The sequence below is a fragment of the Acromyrmex echinatior genome, chromosome 4 (assembly GCF_024713525.1).
Source record: "Acromyrmex echinatior isolate Ae372 chromosome 4, ASM2471352v2, whole genome shotgun sequence".
Lineage (NCBI taxonomy): Eukaryota > Metazoa > Arthropoda > Insecta > Hymenoptera > Formicidae > Acromyrmex > Acromyrmex echinatior.
The window spans coordinates 2,198,840-2,219,651 of record NC_141855.1 but is presented as its reverse complement, the minus strand read 5'-3'; the positions used below and the strand labels follow the sequence as shown (position 1 = coordinate 2,219,651).

The following is a 20,812-nucleotide window of genomic DNA, read 5'->3' as shown; positions in this document are numbered from 1 at the left end:
ATGTCGAGAAAGTATTCTGTCAGAAAGGCGTTGAACAGCAATAATGGATATTTCAGGTAATTCAGCTTCATGAGATTCTCACGATTAAATTAAGAGCGACGAGCGAGATTCGGGCGTACGGGATTGCACACAAAAGCGATCCGCGTCGCGCAGCATCCAACAGGGATTCCTCATCTCACAAACACGGTGAGGCAATGATCCCTTTTCTGCCACATGACCCCGATTGTCACTCGGCCGACGCAAACAATAAATTAATTGTGCCTTGCACGATTCAGCTAGCTTTCGGTGGTCGCGTGCTTGTTGGCATGAGGTCTCTGAAGAGACACGTGCCACTTAATAATCACCATTCAGCTTCTCTTTCTCACATGCACAAAACAAGCGTGTACAAAAAGATAGGTTTCCATAGGAATCATTACTTTCTCTAAAGTTGATTTACTTCATTATCAGTGACGTATTCCTTTTCATTTTTAGAGATATAGCAAAAAAATGAAGGTACAGCTATACTCATCTAAAACCAAAACTTTATGAATTTTCTTGTAACAACTTATGAGGATTTGATCAAAATTTAGTTTTCAAATATCAAGAAGCTCAAGGTAGTCTAAATGTCAGAAAATATACATCAGAATATTTCAATGTTCATTATAATATTTAATAAAATCTGCAGAAATTCTCGAGAAGCTGTTAATGTGACTTTTCTTTAGAAGCTTTTGGCTAAAAACACTGGTGTGATTGATCAGAAAAGTCTCAAACGTATGGCCTAAATGGACACCACGGGTGGCATTTGATAGTCGGGACTTTCTGTAACGATTGATCGCACAATTTCACAGAATCGTGGTCGCGTTCCATTCGCCGGCCGAAGAATTTAACGAGCTACACGCGACTTCGTGCAGCCTCAACACGTCGTCGCACACGACCTAATGGTACCCCTCGTGGACTATCCCGCCTCTAACGTTCTCATTATATTCATGCCGTGACTGGTGTATTCTTCCGTTTGCCTCTACATATTACGACAAGTACTATTGGCAAAATTGTGCGGAAAAATTAGTCGGATGTCATCGACACAAATGTACGCAATTCAAGTGACGTTATTTTCCAACTTTCGAAAGTGTAAGCTATTAAATGAATTTGTTGCCTAGACAACAAGTCAGAGGTATGGAAATTCTGTATTTGTTATTTTTAAAGACATTTTGCATCTAAAATAATAATAGTGAAATTTGAACTTCTTAAGAATTCCAAGGTATTCATAGTCGGTTCTTATATTTAAGATCGTCTTAAATACAGTCTTAAGATATTATGAACTAATCACGGAATTGTATTAACACTTTAAAACATTATTTAAGATGGTCGTAAAATAAAAACGATCTATGATTACCAGCCTAAGAGAATAATGTTCAATCATTTTCGCATTCATTCCATTTGGCTAGTATAGTCGTCGACATCAAAAGTAATAAATACTTTTCCGTTGATATTATTGTAAAAGAGTCGATTAAATAAATTTAAACTAATATGCGAGAAAACATGATATACAGAGAGTCAACTCACAGAAGATTAGAACTGTGAATAGGTGGGGTCGAACAGTGTAGACTGTGTATAATTGCCGACAGCGAGTGGTTTTGTTTCTTTCCTCGCGTTTCTTCCTGTCGGTCGTAAAAATATGAGACCTGAAGGTTTAAAATTTTATACGTCTCCGCGCTGCGTGTATACGCTACAGTAAAACGGTACGGGTATTATATATAAGAATCCGGTCACGAAAGTAATGAGATCACTTTTAGCTGGCGGAGGTTCATTGCACACAAATTATTTTTATAATTATATTTCCCGCAACTTTCTAGATATCTTTTCATTTTTTCTTTCTATTGATAAAAAAAAAGTAAAATTAAGATAATTAAAATTATTTTTGAAAAAATGACTTTAATATACATTTTATTCTATAAATCACATGTTAAGTTACTATGTCAGTTTTTTTTATATTTGAGAGAAAATCTTATTTGTTTTATTCTAAAAATTTTTGTCTTTGATATGAATTCTGAGTTTTAAAAAAATACACAGTAAGTACATTTTTTCTAATATAAGTACAATGATAAAGAATATTAAGAATAATATCGTGCATTGTGCACGACATCCTCAAAGAACAACATATGCATCGGCGGTACCGAGGGTATCACAGAAGTGACTATTATCCCCGGCGATTAGGAATATAAACGTGGATTTATGGTAGAAGAGGGATTTTAACTAAACTAAACACTTGACAGATTGCGTGCGCTGTAGAAACATTTATATCGCGGGGCGTAGTATTTACTTATTATTAAGACACAGATTATGGAGATTTATGGGGATGTAGCCGCGATGCTTTTGTAGACGAAACTTAAATCCGATTCGGGATCGAAACAGAAGTAACTGGAAGATACGTAAGTAATTATGACTTATACATACAGGTTAATATTTAAGCTTAATTATGAGAGGGCGATTTTGCACTGGCGAAAATAAAACTCGGAATGTAAATCGAACGTAAGAAGAGAGTGAAAGAAATGTAAACGATCCGAAGCTTTTAGAAGGCAAAAATTGAAACAACAGAGATGTAAAAGACGTATTTATTTTCAATTTTCGCCTTCTAGAAACTTAACTTCTGTCACTTTCTTTCAACTTAAATATGTTCCAATCTTTATTTTTGCAAGAGTTAACTGAGATTAACTTGGTAGTGATATTCTTTCAGGTCAATATTCATAGCTGATTCTTAAATACAATATCTCTCTCTCTCTCTTATTAAGATTAAGTCATAAACTAATTCAAAACCGCATTATTTAATATGATTTTGAAAATAAAATTAGACTATGAATACCGGTTTCAATCTCTACATTTTCACGAAATGCAGAAATTCTGTAGATACAAATTCTGTTTCAGAATCAATTTGTCAAACACTTGTCGTCGTAAATAAACAAGGTGAGAAAAAGCAGAGGTGCCGCAAATAAAAATTTCGGCAGAAAGGCCACAATCACCGAATGGGTGAATTACCGTGGGGCGAAGATCACGTTTGGTCAGAGGCGATCCTTGGCGCTGCCGGTGGCGGTAAATCTGGCGTGTAGCTGAGGAAAGGTAAGGGTAGCATGTTGGATTCTGGTGGACCCATCGCGCACACCCGTACAAACACACGCACACAAACGGACGCACGCAGGTGTGTATCGGCGACGGGCCTGCGCGCAATCGGGGGCGAAGGGTCCGCTTTAGCGGAGTCGCCCCCGCGGTAACCAGGACGACGGCACGCAACGCCGCCCACAATCCCCGGGCTGTCTTGTCCGATGTGTTTGCTCGATGATTTTATACCAATTACGGCCTATCCCCATGCCATTGCCTACACACACCATCGATGCCGCCAGTCGCCGCCATTGCCGTTCTCGGGTGCGACTCGCCACTTTCGGAACAGAAGCCACCACGACTGCAGGTAGAATTGACCGTGCCGAAACAACTCAGGGTATTCGGCATCGTTATCGATAAATATCGAAGTATCGTCAATGCTATTATTTTGGACTTGAAAAAGAAAATCTTACGTTTTTATAAATATCGGTATATAAATTTCTTACAGTTTCCAGAATTATTTTAAATACTATTGGAACACCTGTTGCATTGAAAACCTGATTCTGACTATAATTCGTGTGAAGATTGCAAAATTTATTTAAGATTTATAGAAATATTCATGATGAATAGCTATTTTGATACTTTGCTGAATGCATACCATTGATAAATCAACTTGAATCTTTCTTGGCGATTAAACTAGGTAGAATAAAGTTTGTATTTTTCTATCTTACATAACGAAATATATATATGTATTATATTTAAATTATATAGCAAGAGATATATGTATTTAATTTAATAATACTAATAAATATACACAAAAAAATATGTTCGATATTTATAGGATAGATAATCTATTATATTACATATTTGCATACGTATAATTATTATATATATATATATATATATATATATATATATAATATTTTATAAATAAAAAATCTCTCTTGTATTTTTATTTGTGATTTCATAATTTAATTGAACGTTTTATTAACTCAGACTTCATTAAACTTCATTTACTCAGAAATATTACTTTTTTTCATTTCATTTGTGCACATTATTATACGTTTAATAAATATAAAGTATAAGTATTAAGTTCAATTCTCTGCTAAAGTGATTATTATGTGTTATAAGTTAATTATTTTCCAGTCTACGTGATTTATTAATTTAAGTATAATTATATATATTTATGCATACATATATATACATATGTATATATATGTATATATCTTTGGTATTGCATATTATCTCAGTTACATTATATCATCTATACGTCGGCTAGATCCACACAGATAATTATGGAGTCTGTCAAAAGTATTGAGTCGACTAATATATGTCTCAAAGTCTAGTATTATTATTACTCTTTATATGTCTACTGAAAAATATTGTGCATCCTAAATGCATAAGGAATTATGCATATTAAATTCTTTCCAGTCTTATGGAAACAAGTGCGACCATTTCGGAGCACCGTCTATATATTTCTCTGCGGCGTGAAATACATGCAGAGACATCTAGAAATTCTCTGGTAAATTTTCAGTATTATCGACGAGAAATCGATAAAACAGATATCGATAATAATATAATAATATATAAACAAATGATCTTATTCACGATTATGATCTTATTATCTTGTTGTTTTTATACGTTTTTCAAGATAGTTAATTATTAATTTTTACATTTTGAATAATTTTATGCACTTTGATAATATTGAAGATATTCAAAGATGTCAAAAGAAAAGTTAACGCAACTAAAAATTGTCTTCGATAAAATGGCAGTCCGATTTTTCCAATTATTAATTATATATTACAACATTGACCGAATTATATCAATTTTGAAAATTGTATTTCACGCTGCAGTGAAAAGCCATGAAAAATTTCAATATTTAGGCAATATGTACAATCCGCAGAATACAAATAATAATATTACATCAATGTTATATAATTTTCTATTTAACAATGTAACTGTTGTGTACAATTAATCGTGTTGTATCACCTCTACATAGAAAATTATTATAATATTAATGAAAAAAAAATTTCTTTGATTTAAATATTTTTTCTTTAGTTTAAACATCACTTTTTAAAATTAAATAAATTTTATTTTATTTTAAAAAATTATGTTCAAATCAAAGAAATGATGTTCAAATCAAAGAAATTTTTTCTTTAATCATAGAAACATTTCTTTCAATTGAAAAAACGTTTCTCTGATGTATCATTTTATTAGAATCCATGCCACAGTATGTCACAGTGCAATAGATAATCTACATAAAACTAAAGTGAAATATATCTATATATAATTGTCAATAATACTGATGGTGTAAGGTTGTAAAAATACTAAAAATATTGATGTCAGTATTATTAATCATATAGAGTCATCTTTAGTTTGTATTCTGCGGGAAATAACATCTGCGTAAAGTCAGTAAGAAAAATTAAAGACATTAAATCGAGTACATTACGCAAAAAGTTACACAGAAAATGATTATACATAAAGAGCAAATAATACTATTAATAATTTGATCCAGCTAATAGCTTAAACTATAATATCTTACATTACTAAGCAATATCTTACATTACGCAATATCTTAATTGCTACTTGATTTTATAATTGCAGATTAATCAGCTTGTATAAGCCGCACCAATAATTGGAGAGCGATCATCCCAGATTCAAATTTTAATCAGAATTTTGATCGAGCCTCATGATACGTTCCACAATGAGCGTTTTTGTTCTTGCCGAAATCATCATCAAAGTTGTCAGCTCCACTGTACATGGAAAAGCCACGACGAGAGAGTAGTTCTCCAGGCACGATCGTGGGATTGGTATAACAGAAGTCCGCCATCATATTTGTCTGTCTGTTTAGTTGGTTGGACCTACATCAATTTTCAGTTTCCTTAGCGAGCGAATCATTACCACAAATGCAGGAGAGGAACGAAAAGGATTCGATAGGAGTGATTATCTTATTGACATCTGAATTTAAATCGATCGCCGATTATAATAATTACAAGGAGGAATGTCTCTCGGACATTATATGAAAGAAACATGATTACTCGTATTAGTAATGAATGATTAAAGGAATTACTGAACGAAACTTGGGCAAAAAAAACTTCTTCAAGTTTCATAGGAGTAGAAATATTTTTGAACAATTACGAAAGAAAAGGAAACTGGATGAAACCAAAATATTTCTCTATGTAATAACAAGTGGTACTATTATATGATTTACTCTCGTACGATTGGAATAAAATCAAATCGAGATTATAACTAAATTGCATCTTCATGTTAAATATTTGCAAACCAGAAATTATTCATTAATTAAGGTGCTTTTTTGATCGTCATTACGCTTTGTGTTCTTGGACGATCAGATAAGCGAAATAATCGCGGCAATAAAGATATACTATCAACATTTCGTCGTTGGCTACGTGACTCACAAAAGAAATATACGTATTTTCATTCCTGCGGTAAAAAAATGAAAATATCTAACTGCCTCCGTTGCAGATATACATCAAGCATTTTTCTCTACTTTCCTTTCGCCACGCAGGTGCACCACTAAATAAGTGAAGCAATCAAATAGCCACGGATATCAATATCTTGCACGTAATACTCGATAATCATTGATTCATAAATGTACAGTTAATTAAAACCGTTTCAACTTGTATAACTTTTATTCACTTTGTGAATAAATGGTCGGAATTATAGTTCAATTTTTCGATTACTTAGATTTATGCAATATGAAAAGGAAATGTCGGAAATGTAGAAGAATCGATTATCAAAAAAGAGACGTTTAGTTTATGTTTCACGAAACTGAAGTTCACAAAACCGGATATTTCGCAATATATGGTGAAATACGTCGCCAACGATTCGCGATCGGACAGTAATATGTATTTAACTACGGTACAACAACGTAGAAATTTTGAAACGCGTTACGCGAGCGGGGAGACGCACATTGTCTTCGACTACGCACTTTTATGCAATAAAGTATATGTCTGTCACCGATGAAATAGAATGTGAGTAACGTTAATCAATATTTACTGATGATAAGCATAATTAATATTTGATAAATATTTAATGTCTTTGGATTATGCAACCAAAACCTTCAATTGGCGTCCCAATTATCAGCTGACAAAAAGGCTGTGTTACTCACCCGTCCTCGGATAATCGATTTACTTTCACGAATAGCACGGTCACCAAAACGAAAAGTAAGATAAGCGCACCGGCGAAGATACCGCATGCAATGTAAAAATATAGTGTCAAATCCTCGATTTCCTAGAAAGAAGAGACACTTTTACAGTCACTTTTTCGCAAAAAAAAAAAATTAAATTTGAATTAGATGAGAGCTGAGGATTGTTTGCTAATATATAGAATGTTTCTGAAATAACGCCCACTAATCATACAGTGCTATTCCTAATAAAAAAACTGAGTTGAAAAGTCGTCTACCATTTTGCAATTTTCACAAGAGAGATATTAATTTCTAAACATTGCCGCATAAACAGATAAAATCGATGTATAAGACAATTTTAAGATATCTTTTAGTGTGTTTTTTGTGAAATATTTTGAAAATGTTTCTTAAAGAACTCTTAAAGATATCTTAAAGTTATCTTACATATCAATTTTAGACATTTTGCTCATTGAGTAATTATAAAAAAAATATTGCGAAAATTGCAAAATGTACAGGACTTTTCGATTCAGTTTTTTATTAGGAATAGCTATAGCTATTTTTTATTAGGAATAATTATATGATTAGTAGGCGTTATTTCAGAAACATCCTGTATTATAGATGCTCAGAATGCTCTACTTATCTAGCATCGCGATAAAATTCATACGTCTCGATTTTGACATATAAGCGTTAATTAAAGCGATGAAGTGACAGTTTTAAGTAACTTGGTTATCGGAAACGAGAATGCAAGATCGTAGGATGGAATTTCTGTCGTATGTATTTCTGTCTGCGGTCGGTAGTCGTTTCCTCGAGATTTCGTAAACAGCATTTATAATTTCAATATCAAAACGATTGCTGACAATACCAAGAATGGCGAATTAACACGCTTTTCTCGAATCATTATTGTGTGATGCTATTGTTTATCTCCTTAATCAAAATTTATCTCGTGAATATCTACTTCATGTATTTCTCGATTCAACGTTTGCACAAATCCGACCTTGCGTGCACATAGCTGCATCTCTAATAATGAGGTCTGCGAACGGACGTGATCAATTATGATACGAGATCTACTAGAATCTGTAAATATCTCATATTTCGTCTGAGAGAAAAAGCGAGGGAGTAATTGAAAGAAAAAGATGCAATCAATTGCGAATGATTGCATGAGCTTTAAACGTTTTTTTTAACTGTGTATGTCTGAAAATTAATCAGTATATATTCTTGTCATAAGACTAATTAACTGATGAGCCATTAAAAGAATATTTGTTCGTTGATATGGAAAATTATCAGATAATTCTATTCAAGATAACATACCATATGTGTTCTAATTGTGCTAATGATTAAGACTCTAACAAATTTTAACAAAAAAAAATTTGATAAAAATAAATTATGTATATTTTTACACACACACATATATATATATATATATATATATATATATATATATATGGATATTCACCCGCAAAAAAAAAACAAATGAATGTAATAATCCAATGTTTGCGGAGTGTATATTAAATATATATTAGATATACATATAATATACTTTTCTAAATAAAGTAGAAATATATTTTTGCGAATATTAAAAAAAATTGCAATTACGTGTAATTTTATGTGTGTGTGTGTGTGTCCTATCTGATTTTTTGTTGTCAGCACAAATATCGTCAAACGTGGAACTTACCACAGATAAAGATAAACCTAAAAATATTAACTTTGCCATGAAGCTACATAGGCATAACTATGTATCACATAAATGATCTATAAACTGATACACTGTTTACGTCACTCGAGCAAAAACACGACTAGGAATTTTGCAGGGAAAAAAAGGAAAGAGAAACTGTTGCACGTGATACCTTGAGCGTATTTGCGGGGACAATTTGCGGTCAGGGACCGTATGATCGACCTCGGAATCTAGAGATACGTAAACACCGAAAAGTGGGAGAAACTACCATGTTACTTACCATCTTGTGTATGAATCAACCAGCCGAATCCACGAACACCGGTCTTGTCATGCCTTGTTCGCGGCGTTGTCGATATAAGATATCGCGTTAGCTCAAGATACCAGATATCAGTGCGTTATCGTGATCTGTTCGTGTATTTATCAGAACATGATGACATTATTATGGATTCCCAAAATATTGGTAGATTGCAATTAGGATATTCGCGGTCCTCCAATCAATTGCGAAAAAAGTTTCACTCGAAGAATCCACAAGAGAAACTAACGTTAGTGATTGTCGAGAAATAATAGTGGCAATCAATGGAATTGCTATTAAAGTTCTAAAAAAAAATGAAAAAAAGGAAGAGAAAGACGAAGAGATAGGAGATGGACGAGAAAAACACGTGAGGGATAACGCAATAATGATTCCCGAATCTTTGTGCGACAAATTATTAAGTTTATCCGTTGTAATCAGACGGTTCGGCAATCTTTGTCCGACAGGTGCGGCACGACTGGCTAGTTAAACGAGCACTAAGCAAGACCGTCAAGAGGTGAAGTGAAGCCGGCAGTGCCAGCTAAGCAACGCCGAATGCTGATAAGTAAACCCCTTCCAGCGGGCGTGTGTACACACGTGTGCAACTTGCGTGTCACCGCGGGGGCATCCGTGCCTCCTCCACGCTCTCACCCACAAAGACGAGTCCCTGCGTGGTGTCCTGCATCTAGGCAAGAATTCTCGGTTGCATAATCATCGATAATTCTTGCTAGTTCACCAGACATCGATAATTCTGCTAACATTCATTCAAATACATCAATAAATTATTCTTTTGCGAGAGGACCATTTAAAATTCAGTATAAGTAGGTTCAGTATGTTGGTGGGAAAGAATGATTTTGTTGAAAGTATCTATACAAATTAAGAGATGTAGATCTGAAAATTATATTGTATACTAGAATAATTATATATTGGTGTTTAAGCTGGTTGCTAGAGAACGTCAAAATTTTTTACAGCATTATCAATATCCTTATTTTGATGGTCCATATTTATTTTCAGATATACGTCTTGCTAAATTTTTAGACTTCATATCATAAAGATACGGATATCATGAGCTTTCAAGTGGAGATTTTCTTGATGTAGGACTTAAATACGATTTATCGATTTTATTTACAGTCATTCAAATATCAGTATCGAGTATGTCAATAAAAGAGATAAAATCTCAGTTAAATAAATTAATAGTGTAAACAGGATATACGGTAGTTTCGGGAAAAAATAGGAACGATTTTAAAGTGCGTAAGAATGAGTCGTTTAAAAATAGAGATGAGAATATAAGTCACACTTCGCTTATAATTATTATTAACGCATGAACGTTAAATAGTTCTATTTATTATTGATCACAAAATTATATTTCCACTCTGCAGGCGCTGAGAATACTTCAAAGTACCTGAGTATATTAGGAAAAAATATAAAAAATAAACGGTATTGAACGTGCAGGCATAGAAAACAAACGCACGTGGGATTCGTCTATAAACCACGCACAGCTGCAACGACACGTTGCAGTTGTAAAATGTATACATCATGTGCACACGGATGTGTTAAACCGAGTTGCCATCCGCAACTTGGAAAAATTTTATTCCGACTTTCCCTTTCGCTCAGACGAGCGACGATATAACATCGTTGTTGTCATGCATATTGCATCACTGTTAAACATTACAACCGTATTTAACCGCTTGTGATTATTATACAAAATTAAGTAAGCGCATATCATTACGTAATATTATGTACATGTATATGTACATTTATTATATAAAAATATATGTGTGTGTATATATATATATATATACAAACCCTGATAACGTTTCGAAAATATTAATATATATTAAATAATATCTATTATCTTCTATATTCTTTCGAATAAGATGTTTCTAACAATAAGCATATTTCAGTTTATTAAGAAAAGAAAAATATGGAACAAATATACTAAAATTTTTTGTTTAATTTGGTTCATATTTTTCTTTTCTTAATAAATTGAAATATGCTTATTGGAAACATCCTATTCGAATAAAACAAATAGGATTAATAAGTTATAATAAGATAAATACGTTATAATCACATTAATCACTAGTATGACTATGAAATTTAATTGGAAGACATATCTAACTCTGAAATTTAATTGGAAGACATATACTAACGTAATATTAAAAATGTCTTTTTAAATAATTAAATTTAAAATTAAAATTTTATTAGAGCAAACATTATTATTAATAATGTTTAATTCAAGAAAAAATATTTTCATATCTATTTCTTCCAGAGAGCTTAATCTTAAATTTTTCTTCTCTCATCTTCGATTTTATAAACTAGGAATATCAATACTAGACTGTCACTATACAAGATATTAATGTGTTTTCCAGCAAGCAACAAAGATGTGTGACACAATGAACATGTCATTTTTGTTTAACATCAGCAAACAACAAAGATGTAATGATTCATTGTGTTACACTATATCATCTGTGTCTCTTGCTGGAAAGCACCCAAAATAATAGCTCTCGTATATACACCTTTAAAAAGGTGTCCGATTGTTTGTACACTCGATATGCAATATGCGTGTTCTAAAATATGTCTCATACATCGATGAGTATAATATTGTTGTTATTCTTCGGCGTAAATGTGTGCAGGCTCATAAGCCAATGTAGTATATAAGGAAGGGACATACAAAGACTTACGTATAAATAGTAGGGAATAGGACGGGTAGATCCGAAGGGATAAAACCACAAACCTCTTCTGGTACCATCTCGTATGTGGTGACTCAGGAAGGCGGCCAATATCATCCAGGAAATGTGTTCCATTAGAGGAGAATGGAAGGTATTGGAGAGTAAGATAAAAAATGTCCATAATAAAATAGGAATGGTAGTGCAATGTAAGAAAGGCCGTTTTTGTAAATGCGTGGCATCCTGAAAAAAATAATGAAAGCTAAAATTAGAAAAAAAATAAAGATATATATGCAGATATGTAAATACACACACACACACACACAAAAGTGAAAAACAAGAATAGAAATAAAATAATATTTTTAGACATTTCCATAAATTTCTGCGATTTTTTTCTAGTTACAGTGATAACTTTTGTTGTGATAAAAGTTATAAATTTCTTTTTTTTACTATTGGTTATTTAGTTATTATATATACCATTTTTTCAGTAACTCGATTTGACAACATTTGTTTAATAATTTTATTACATTAAAAAAATAATTTCCAAATTTTTTTGTAACTTTCAATGTATATTTTTTGTTCTGTAATTAAATTTAAAATAAAAATTCTAGATTAAAAATTAAAATTAGAATGTAATTAAAATTAGAATGAAATTAAAGTAAACGTCATACGAGTTTAATATAATAAAAGAAAATTTTAAACTCGTATTAATAAATTTATTTAAATATAATTAATTCCTATATTTTACTAAAAAGAATATAAAAACTAATTACATCGTCATCATTAAAATATACGCTCCGCTTATCGCTCATCCAAATTTCGAAGTTAATTTTCGAATGCTTTGCTTGTGATAGTACTCACATGGATATGCCAACTGTGCGCCGCGATGAAGTGATCCAGATCAACGAAGGACGCCAACAAGAAGCAGGAAAATATACTATTTAGATTGCGCACAATTGATTTCCGCGAAAGGATGACAATTAACATCCACGTGAGGCCGCCCACCATCGCGTGCGTCGCATTGTCAAGCGCTGCGCGCGCCGACTCATTCTTGTCGTACTTCAACCATTTCAACCCAAAGTCGCCGATGATCGAACAAGCACCGATCGCACACGTCAGAAGCGCACGCGACCAAAATTCGCGCCACATCAAGCACGGCTTTCTTTTTCCTTTGGGAAAACAACAGTAGTTGTCGCGAATGTACTTCAATTACAACTTAATACCGCGTTTCGTGATTAATTTCGAAGCACGATGACGATAAACCAAACACTTACTGCTGATGGTCCGCCATCTTGATTATACGCGCGGTGTGCGCAAGTCCAGTTCGTTCAGTTTATCTGCGGCGCGCGAAATCATGAACGCTTAATTTTTTTAAATTGTAATCGTGTTTAATTTTATATTACTTCGATTGAATTTGAGTCATTTTTCTACAGTGATGAAAAGATAAATGTTAACTATTTTATGTTAACTTTATTTTTTTCTTCATTCTTAAAAAAAAATTTGTTTTTCAAATATTTTCTAAAATATCTGATTTTTGTAGTTAAAATTATACTTATAGCTACAACTTAGTTTAATTATCTATGTAGGTCTCTGGACAATTATAATGTACATTAACTTTAATCTTGGTTTTACTTTTTATCAATTGGAATTACTTTTTATTAATTTTTAAAATAAAAAAAAGATCAAAATTAAGCTATACCGAGATTAATCTACATTGGTAGAATTGGATATAAATGTACTTATTTAATACTTATTTATAAACGTACTTTATATAACTTATTAATTATAATTTATTACATACATGCTATTGTACAATAATAAATCATAAATTTAAAAAAGTGCAGATACAATAAGAGTAAGGAATTAGAAATAAGGAATAACAATTTCAATCTATCAGAAATCGTGTATTCCGATGTACCTGATTTTTAACAGATTGAAAAATCGTTATTCCTTATTCCTTCTATTAAAGACATATACAAATTTTCTTAATATTGCAAAATAATTTGTGCTTAATACAGCTTTAAGGTTAAAAATATTAAATATCTTGTTAATCATTATTTAATTTTTTAGCTAAAAAATTAATTTATGACACTATTATTGCTGCAAATTATTCTGTGTTTCAAAAATTCTTTAAACTTATATATAATGCCGATCATAGCTCGGTAAAATAACTGTTACGACTTATTTAAAATAAAAAATATAAAATAAGTTTCAGAAACTTATTTAAAATATAAAATCGTAGGAATCGATAAAAAAAAACTCATACGTCTTGTTTAAAATATTAAATTTAAAATAGTGTCCGAAAACTTATTTAAAATATTAAATAAGAAATAAGTTAGAAGTGTTGTTATTTAAAATAATAAATACTAAATAATTCTTTTATTTTAGAAGACATAATAAAATAAGACATAAATGACAGAATCATTCACGTCTTATTTTAAAATAAAATAGTTGCATTAATAATTATATTTGGTAAAAAACGGGCTGAAAATTTGCATAAAGAAACATAACTTTGTAATTTTATAAAACAAAATTTACTAAATTAACTTGTTAAAATTTTCAATTTCGTTTATTAAAATTCAATTCATCACTTTTATTTACATATAGGAGATTTACATGCGAAATTAAAATTTTTTCGTTCAAGGACCCATTACTCCGGATCTATAATAAATTTTTAAGAAATGGATCTTAAATCATAAGAAACACAATCAATTATTCTCTTCGCATTCGACTGTAGTTGAGCAATTTCTTACGGCTTAAGGTTTAAAACATCTACTGTAGATCCAGATTTAAACTATCCCTTCCATGGATAATCGGTACGCTTTTGTTCTAAGGATTTAGTACAGAGACGAACCACATCTACTTTCGACGATACGATTTTATCGATAGTATCAGAAAATGTATGTAGTCACGTAGTTGAAAAAATGGATATATGGCGGTAGTGTCCGGGCGATTTCGGTAGTAGCAGGAAAAAGACCGGTATAACCTCTTTCAGGTTTCTCTTAAGCCATTTATAATCGATTCTTAGTTTCAAGACCATCTTAAGTAATGTCTTAAGACGCTAATGCAGCCTTCTGATTGATTCGTGACATCTTAAAACTGAACTTAAGACGATCTTGAATATAAGAACTGCTATGAATATCAAAGATAAAAAGGTCTAAAGAACCTCAAAGGGAGAGAATAGCAATTGCGTCACGTGAATGACCATGTCCAATCAAGACGAAGGTCACATGTTCTCCAATCTCTTCCATGCTTATAGAGTTTTGATGCCCGCGTTCAATCCTTTGACCATAAACAGATGGACTGCTAGTCCTTCATATTTGCTATAGGAAATGTTCTCGGTGTCGCCGAACTGAAGTTGGCTGAAGATTATTAAGACGATTCTACATTAGTTGCAAGCCAATCGTAAATTTGTTGCGACAGCCAATATGAAGTTTGCATTTTAAAATTAACGCTTCATATTGGCTGTCGCAACAAACTTGCGATCGGCTTGCAACTAATGTAGAACCGGCTTTAGGTTCCCGAACAGTAAAGACCGGCAAGTTCAAATGCGAAAGTTGACCGTTACGGACTTCTTTTCTTCTTCTTCTTTTTCTTCTTTTTCTGTTTTCCGGTTCAAGTATAAAAGGTCACAGTACCATGCAAATTAATGGATTCTAAAATCGCTTGCATAGTCTCTTTGGAAACCTTTATTGACTGTTGCACATCGTAAACATGCATATACTATAGTCAAAGCCCCACTCCAGCAGAAAATTACTGTTCAGGGCGGAGCCTAATCTTCATCTTGACGACACGTCTGAAGTTGGCTACTAGTCTCTAATTTTTCTCTGCTGGTGATACCTTGTCAATGGTCGTGTGAAATTTTTGCATTTTCTTTTCTAGGGAAAAATTATACGATCGTCACTCTTCAGTGACGACGGTCCATACTCCATGTTCTGTTTAGTGGATCTAGCCGACTCTAGCCATATTATGTTTATGGCGTGATAAGAGACAGGCGCTAATTTGGCTTTGACCGTTTTGTCTCAGCTTTCATTCGCTGTTAGTAAGCTATATCCCTCGGATTGCGTTTTTCAAGAGAATCTCGAGCGAGAAGGCCGCTTGGAAATTCGTTACAATGGTAATTATCTTATTAATATTAATCTTTAGTCGTTTAATCTATCACTCTTTAGAAAAGATCGCCCGCCTCGTGTTTGTACCGGATTTGAACGGATACAAGCGTTATTTTACATGCCGGTTTATTTTTGTAACATCGGCCATAATTCTATGTTCGTATCGTATATTTATTTGCTGTTACTGATGTCAAATGTTATTAAATTCGATACTTTTTTTCTTTTCGGAAAATATTACAACGGTTATTAGACTATAGAAATGAATCAGAAATTATTTCGGTACAGAAAGAATATGCGTCGGATGTGGAATGGAATGGATTATTCCAAACAAACAACAGCCCTCTATGCTAGTTTGGGCAAGTTTTTTATTTCATCAATTGATATCGCATTGTAAATATAATTTTGTTTAAAAAGCATGTTTGTGTATAATGCGATTGATCAGTTGATGAATTAAAAAAACTTGTCCTTTATGTGGTTTAATCTTTGTAAAGATTTCAAAGAAATGAAAATGAAAAATACTTATCCATGTTAATGATTATCCATGTTAATATGATTATTCATAAAATTCAGATATTTTTTGTAAACCTTATAATATATTTACAGACTTTTTCAGCTAAACTTGTACTCATCTTTTCTCTTTTTTTACATGAAGAAAAAAAGAGGAAAGATGAATCATACAAATTTAGTTGAAAGAAATATCTTGGCTTAATATATGTTTTGTACTAGTTTAATCTAATTCATCCATTGATTATGTTCCATTTTTTTCTTGGAATAATGAATTTCTTTGCTTTAGTCTGTCACTGCCAAACGAGAGGAATTTCGCAAGTATTTGGAGAGAGCTGGTGTCATGGATGCCCTCACAAAAATACTTGTCTCACTCTATGAAGAGACTGAAAAACCAACTGATGCCTTAGAGTATCCTTTTCTTATTAATAAAGAATCAATGTTGTTCAACATAATTGTTCAATCTAAAGACAAAGATACTTAAGATGCTTCAAGAGAGAAAGATATTTAAGTAGTTCATATATACTTAAGCCTGGTTCCATCAGTATTTATGATCAAAAACATGTAAAATTAACTTTAATCTCAGTCAATTTAATTAAAATTCATCTTGCATTGATGGAATCAGATCTTTTGTCTGCTTCTGCCAATGTAGATTAACTTTAATCAATTAATGGTTTAATTTACTCATCTTTTTTTAATTTTTAGGTCAATATTCATAGTCAGTTCTTATATTCAAGACCATCTTAAGTTTGTCTTGGGGCGTCACAAACTAATCAGATGGCTGCATTAGCGTCTTAAGACATTACTTAAGAAGATCTTGAAATAAGAATAGACTATGAATACCAGCCTTAGAATTAGAAAAAGATAAAAGTGGGTTCAGTGAGGTTAAAATTAATCTATATTAATAGAAATGGATTAAAACATTAATTTGTTGTAACTTTTATACTTCTCTTTTTGAGAAAGTATTTGCTTTCTAATAGTGCTTTATGAAAAAAACATTAGTTATTTCCTTATCTGTAGTATAGATATATACGTAAGAATCTTGGCGGTATTATAGACAATACTTCGGAAATTGATATCTTGAAGAAAGAATTAGAGGAATCCAAAGCTAAAATTATCGAACTGCAATCAAAATTAGCAAAGTATGAACAAAAGGATGAAGTACAGGCCGAGTAACCATTATGAATAACATATCTTCGACCAGAGTTCATGCTAGTCTTTTTTTTTGGACAATGACTTTTCTAAAGTCAGTCTATGTGCCTTACATTTACTATAATAAATATGACGTTACTATAATAATAAATTGACATTTATTAAAGTTAGAATATAAGATAAATTACTGAACTTGTGTAAACATTCCATTACACATATATTCATTCATTCATGTTTTTTAATTAAGAAAATCGCAATATAGCTGTTAGCTTTCATATTATTTTTTTTTCTAAGGACAAATTACATGTAAAGTAATTGACATATGTACTTATTAATGTGGAGCGTCGTTTGTACAGAATAGATCTCAGAATCCAAATAAATATTTCTTTTACGTTTATTACAATACATGTATTCTTAAATGTAATATCATTTATTGCCTTTGTTTTAATCAAAGTGGAATTGTTTTATTAGGACTTAGGTAATATAGAATGTATTGCAAATAAAATCAATTTGCAGATAAAAGATAACATTTTTACAATCAATTATAAAAATGTAGACATTTTTAATATGTATATAAATATTAGTATGTGAAGAGTTACAATTCATTTTTGAGTCTTCCATTTCATTTCAATAGTGTGCTGTGTATTGACAAATTTTATTCTTCATAATATAGAAGATATTCTGAAATATACAAAACATGATGAAAAAATAATAGAAATTGTAATATTAACATTCCAAAGAAATCAGCTCATTGAGCTAAGTATATATATATACGTAGAGAAAAAAATGTTTTTCTTTAATTCTTAGAGAATTACCTCTTGGCTTTAGGCAGATCCGAGTGTAAGTAAGATTAATAATTTCATGTGGGTTTTGCTGCTTGTCTGCGCTTCACTTCCCAATTGTAGATACGTGCCATATTTACTTCCACAGTAGTATATTGATCTCGAACAAAATCTAGATCATGCTCTACATATCCTAAATTCTTCTTGGCTGCCTCAATATTTTTGGTCAGCACTTCTTGGGCATCATCTAAGGTATATTCTAGCATGACATTAGCGCCTAACCATAAACATACTTTGTCGGTAGGTGGTATTATGGCTTTTGCGTAAACTTGTTCTGATAATAAAAATTGCGTTTCTAAGGTACTCTTCTCAATCTGCAATTTCTCGATCATCTCTAAAGATCTTTCGAGATCTGGTATTTGTGATTTTAAGCGTCTTCGTTTGTTGACTAGGTTAAATTCCATAAACTTATATTTTCCATGACTCTCGTCCAGCTTTTTGAGTACTTTGTCCACAGAATCATTTTCTGGCTTTGCCATAAAAGCTTCGACATCGTCCTGAAATTGTACAATGTGAGTGACTTATAGTGAGTGACTTATAAAGATTTTAAACTTAATTAAATTAATTTTATGATTATAAAATATATATATTTCATGTTTTATTTAATAAAAAGATAATTATAATTATCAGTAGTTTAATAAAGATAAACATAAAAATATTTCCGTGCAATGTATATATTTATTTAATCATACAAATCGACTTGAATTAACCAAAAAACAAAGCAAATAGAAAATAGAATAACAAATTTACAAGACTAAAACATGAAAACGGTATATAATTTTTTTGGTTACCATATAAGGTTCGATCAATCGATTGATATTTTGATCAAATACATATATATGGAATTTTTATTGTCATAGAAATAATAAGAGTTGCTTCTCAATGTCCTTAGACAGTAATGAAATATATGTATTCTTTTCGCGCGGAAAGAATGATTAACGAAAATTTATTGTAGAACGATTCCAACAAATCAAGAGAATTACGGGAATAATAATACAGATTTTGTGAATGTGTATGGCATGCGTACATGCGTAAAATGAATATTAATAAAATCGCACTTACCACAAAATCAGCCTCCGGTATACCGGCGTATGACTTCCTATCTTTACCTAATTCAATTTCCACTTTATTGTCACCGTCTTCCATCTTGAATCTCCTGTATATCCGAAGTACACTCCTCTACGATCTATCTCGCACACTAACGTGATTCACGATTCACAAATGCTCTTGTTCTCCAATCCCACTTGCTCCTTTCGACTTTCGAGACGGTTCTCATGAAACTCCTTTGAAAACATAGTGTTAATTTCCAACCTGCGTACTTATGCAATGAATAATTATGAAATGTAAGGAATATAATTTTTTTTTAAATATAATAAGATAACTATGAAATATATAATCCAATGTTTGATCTATAAGTAATTTTAGTATTGTTAAATTGATAAGAATAATAAAAATTCTACAAAGTAACAGATCGCAGAAGCCTTAAAAAATATTGCATACGAAAAACTAGGAAAATCTGTAGTATATATAACCAAAGAGATGTAATACATACACTTTGTATATTTTTGCATGCGATATTTTTCAAGAATACAACGCCAGGGATTATTAAAAAGTATATAGCATTTATTAGCTATTTAAAAGTATGCAACATTTTCTTAACCAAACACGAGAAAAACACGCATCATGTACCACAGATTTTAGCTGTCCGATTTGTGGCGGACTCTGTTGATAATTTATGCAAACATTTATTATACTGTTTATGATAATTAGGTGAACGGGAAAAAATTGCGACACTGATGAAAAAAATAATTCTTATATCTCGTAATTTAAGAATTTTTCATATCTTAAATTTCTAAAAAATATCTTAAATATCTTTAAATTTTATATGTCTTTTTATAAAAATTACAGAATGAGAAATCTTATTAGAATATTTTACAATTTACATATATAAATTTAGAAAAACAAATTCTCTGGAAAAATATAGACTTTCTTAACTATTTCCAAAAAGTATTCCATTCATATAAAAAATCTAAAAAATTTTCTAAAAAATTATAAAATTATATAAAATTCTCAAAAATTCTGAAATTTATATAAAAATTTTAGAATAATTTTTTTAAATGTTTAAAATTCTTAATTGCGACGAAACATTAAAATTAACACAAAGACATGTATAATAATATTATTGAAATATATAAATTTTAAGACGGTTTTAAAAATTCGTATTCTCTATTCGTGTTCTCTTTAAAATAAGTACTAACATAACAAACATAAAAAGGACTTCATAATTAGGTTCTTTTTGGAAAATAAAGAATCTTTATTAAATAACTTTATTGTAGAAGTAGCATATATTTAAAGCAAGCAG

The 20,812-nt window shown here is 31.3% G+C and overlaps 4 protein-coding genes across 8 annotated transcripts; 1 reads left to right on the top strand and 3 right to left on the bottom strand.

Annotated features, from left to right (window-relative positions):
• Window positions 1-4,016: 4,016 nt before the first annotated feature.
• Window positions 4,017-11,929, bottom strand: LOC105147462 (uncharacterized). Of its 3 annotated transcripts, none has more exons than XM_011058485.2 (3): window positions 11,912-11,929; window positions 7,202-7,323; window positions 4,017-5,933 (listed from the first exon to the last, which is right to left on the bottom strand). In XM_011058485.2, exons 1-3 carry the CDS (start codon window positions 11,924-11,926, stop codon window positions 5,741-5,743), a joined length of 330 nt encoding a protein of 109 aa, XP_011056787.1. In that variant the 5' UTR covers window positions 11,927-11,929; the 3' UTR covers window positions 4,017-5,740. The 3 variants fall into 3 exon arrangements, with proteins under 3 accessions (XP_011056787.1, XP_011056789.1, XP_087261410.1); XM_011058487.2 differs by lacking the exon at window positions 11,912-11,929 and adding an exon at window positions 9,169-9,768; XM_087405284.1 differs by lacking the exon at window positions 11,912-11,929 and adding an exon at window positions 8,889-9,033.
• On the bottom strand, window positions 10,475-13,185 carry LOC105147461 (transmembrane protein 267). Of its 2 annotated transcripts, XM_087405280.1 has the most exons (3): window positions 13,118-13,185; window positions 12,705-13,012; window positions 10,475-12,086 (listed from the first exon to the last, which is right to left on the bottom strand). In XM_087405280.1, the coding sequence occupies exons 2-3, from the start codon at window positions 12,990-12,992 to the stop codon at window positions 11,757-11,759; spliced, it is 618 nt and encodes a 205-aa protein (XP_087261406.1). In that variant the 5' UTR covers window positions 12,993-13,012; window positions 13,118-13,185; the 3' UTR covers window positions 10,475-11,756. The 2 variants fall into 2 exon arrangements, with proteins under 2 accessions (XP_087261406.1, XP_011056786.1); XM_011058484.2 differs by having other exon boundaries at window positions 12,705-13,175.
• On the top strand, window positions 12,802-18,011 carry LOC105147464 (c-Myc-binding protein). 2 transcript variants are annotated; one of them, XM_087405285.1, is made up of 3 exons: window positions 12,802-12,834; window positions 16,746-16,867; window positions 17,482-18,011. In XM_087405285.1, exons 1-3 carry the CDS (start codon window positions 12,817-12,819, stop codon window positions 17,630-17,632), a joined length of 291 nt encoding a protein of 96 aa, XP_087261411.1. In that variant the 5' UTR covers window positions 12,802-12,816; the 3' UTR covers window positions 17,633-18,011. The 2 variants fall into 2 exon arrangements, with proteins under 2 accessions (XP_087261411.1, XP_011056792.1); XM_011058490.2 differs by lacking the exon at window positions 12,802-12,834 and adding an exon at window positions 15,632-15,960.
• mgr (prefoldin subunit mgr) lies at window positions 17,991-19,716 on the bottom strand. The gene is made up of 3 exons (XM_011058488.2): window positions 19,513-19,716; window positions 18,424-18,947; window positions 17,991-18,289 (listed from the first exon to the last, which is right to left on the bottom strand). Exons 1-2 carry the CDS (start codon window positions 19,594-19,596, stop codon window positions 18,468-18,470), a joined length of 564 nt encoding a protein of 187 aa, XP_011056790.1. The 5' UTR covers window positions 19,597-19,716; the 3' UTR covers window positions 17,991-18,289; window positions 18,424-18,467.
• Window positions 19,717-20,812: the final 1,096 nt, after the last annotated feature.

Coding starts and splice junctions, on each gene's coding strand:
- LOC105147462 (XM_087405284.1), bottom strand. CDS start 8,927: ATGGCAAAGTTAATATTTTTAGGTTTATCTTTATCTGTG. Junction 7,324..8,888: donor TAGGTTTATCTTTATCTGTG/GTAAGTTCCACG, acceptor TCTTCTTTCTAG/GAAATCGAGGATTTGACACT. Junction 5,934..7,201: donor AATCGATTATCCGAGGACGG/GTGAGTAACACA, acceptor AAATTGATGTAG/GTCCAACCAACTAAACAGAC.
- LOC105147464 (XM_087405285.1), top strand. Junction 16,868..17,481: donor AAACCAACTGATGCCTTAGA/GTATCCTTTTCT, acceptor TCTGTAGTATAG/ATATATACGTAAGAATCTTG.
- LOC105147461 (XM_087405280.1), bottom strand. CDS start 12,992: ATGTGGCGCGAATTTTGGTCGCGTGCGCTTCTGACGTGTGCGATCGGT. Junction 12,087..12,704: donor CGCACAGTTGGCATATCCAT/GTGAGTACTATC, acceptor TATTTTTTTCAG/GATGCCACGCATTTACAAAA.
- mgr (XM_011058488.2), bottom strand. CDS start 19,596: ATGGAAGACGGTGACAATAAAGTGGAAATTGAATTAGGTAAAGATAGG. Junction 18,948..19,512: donor TACCGGAGGCTGATTTTGTG/GTAAGTGCGATT, acceptor GTACAATTTCAG/GACGATGTCGAAGCTTTTAT.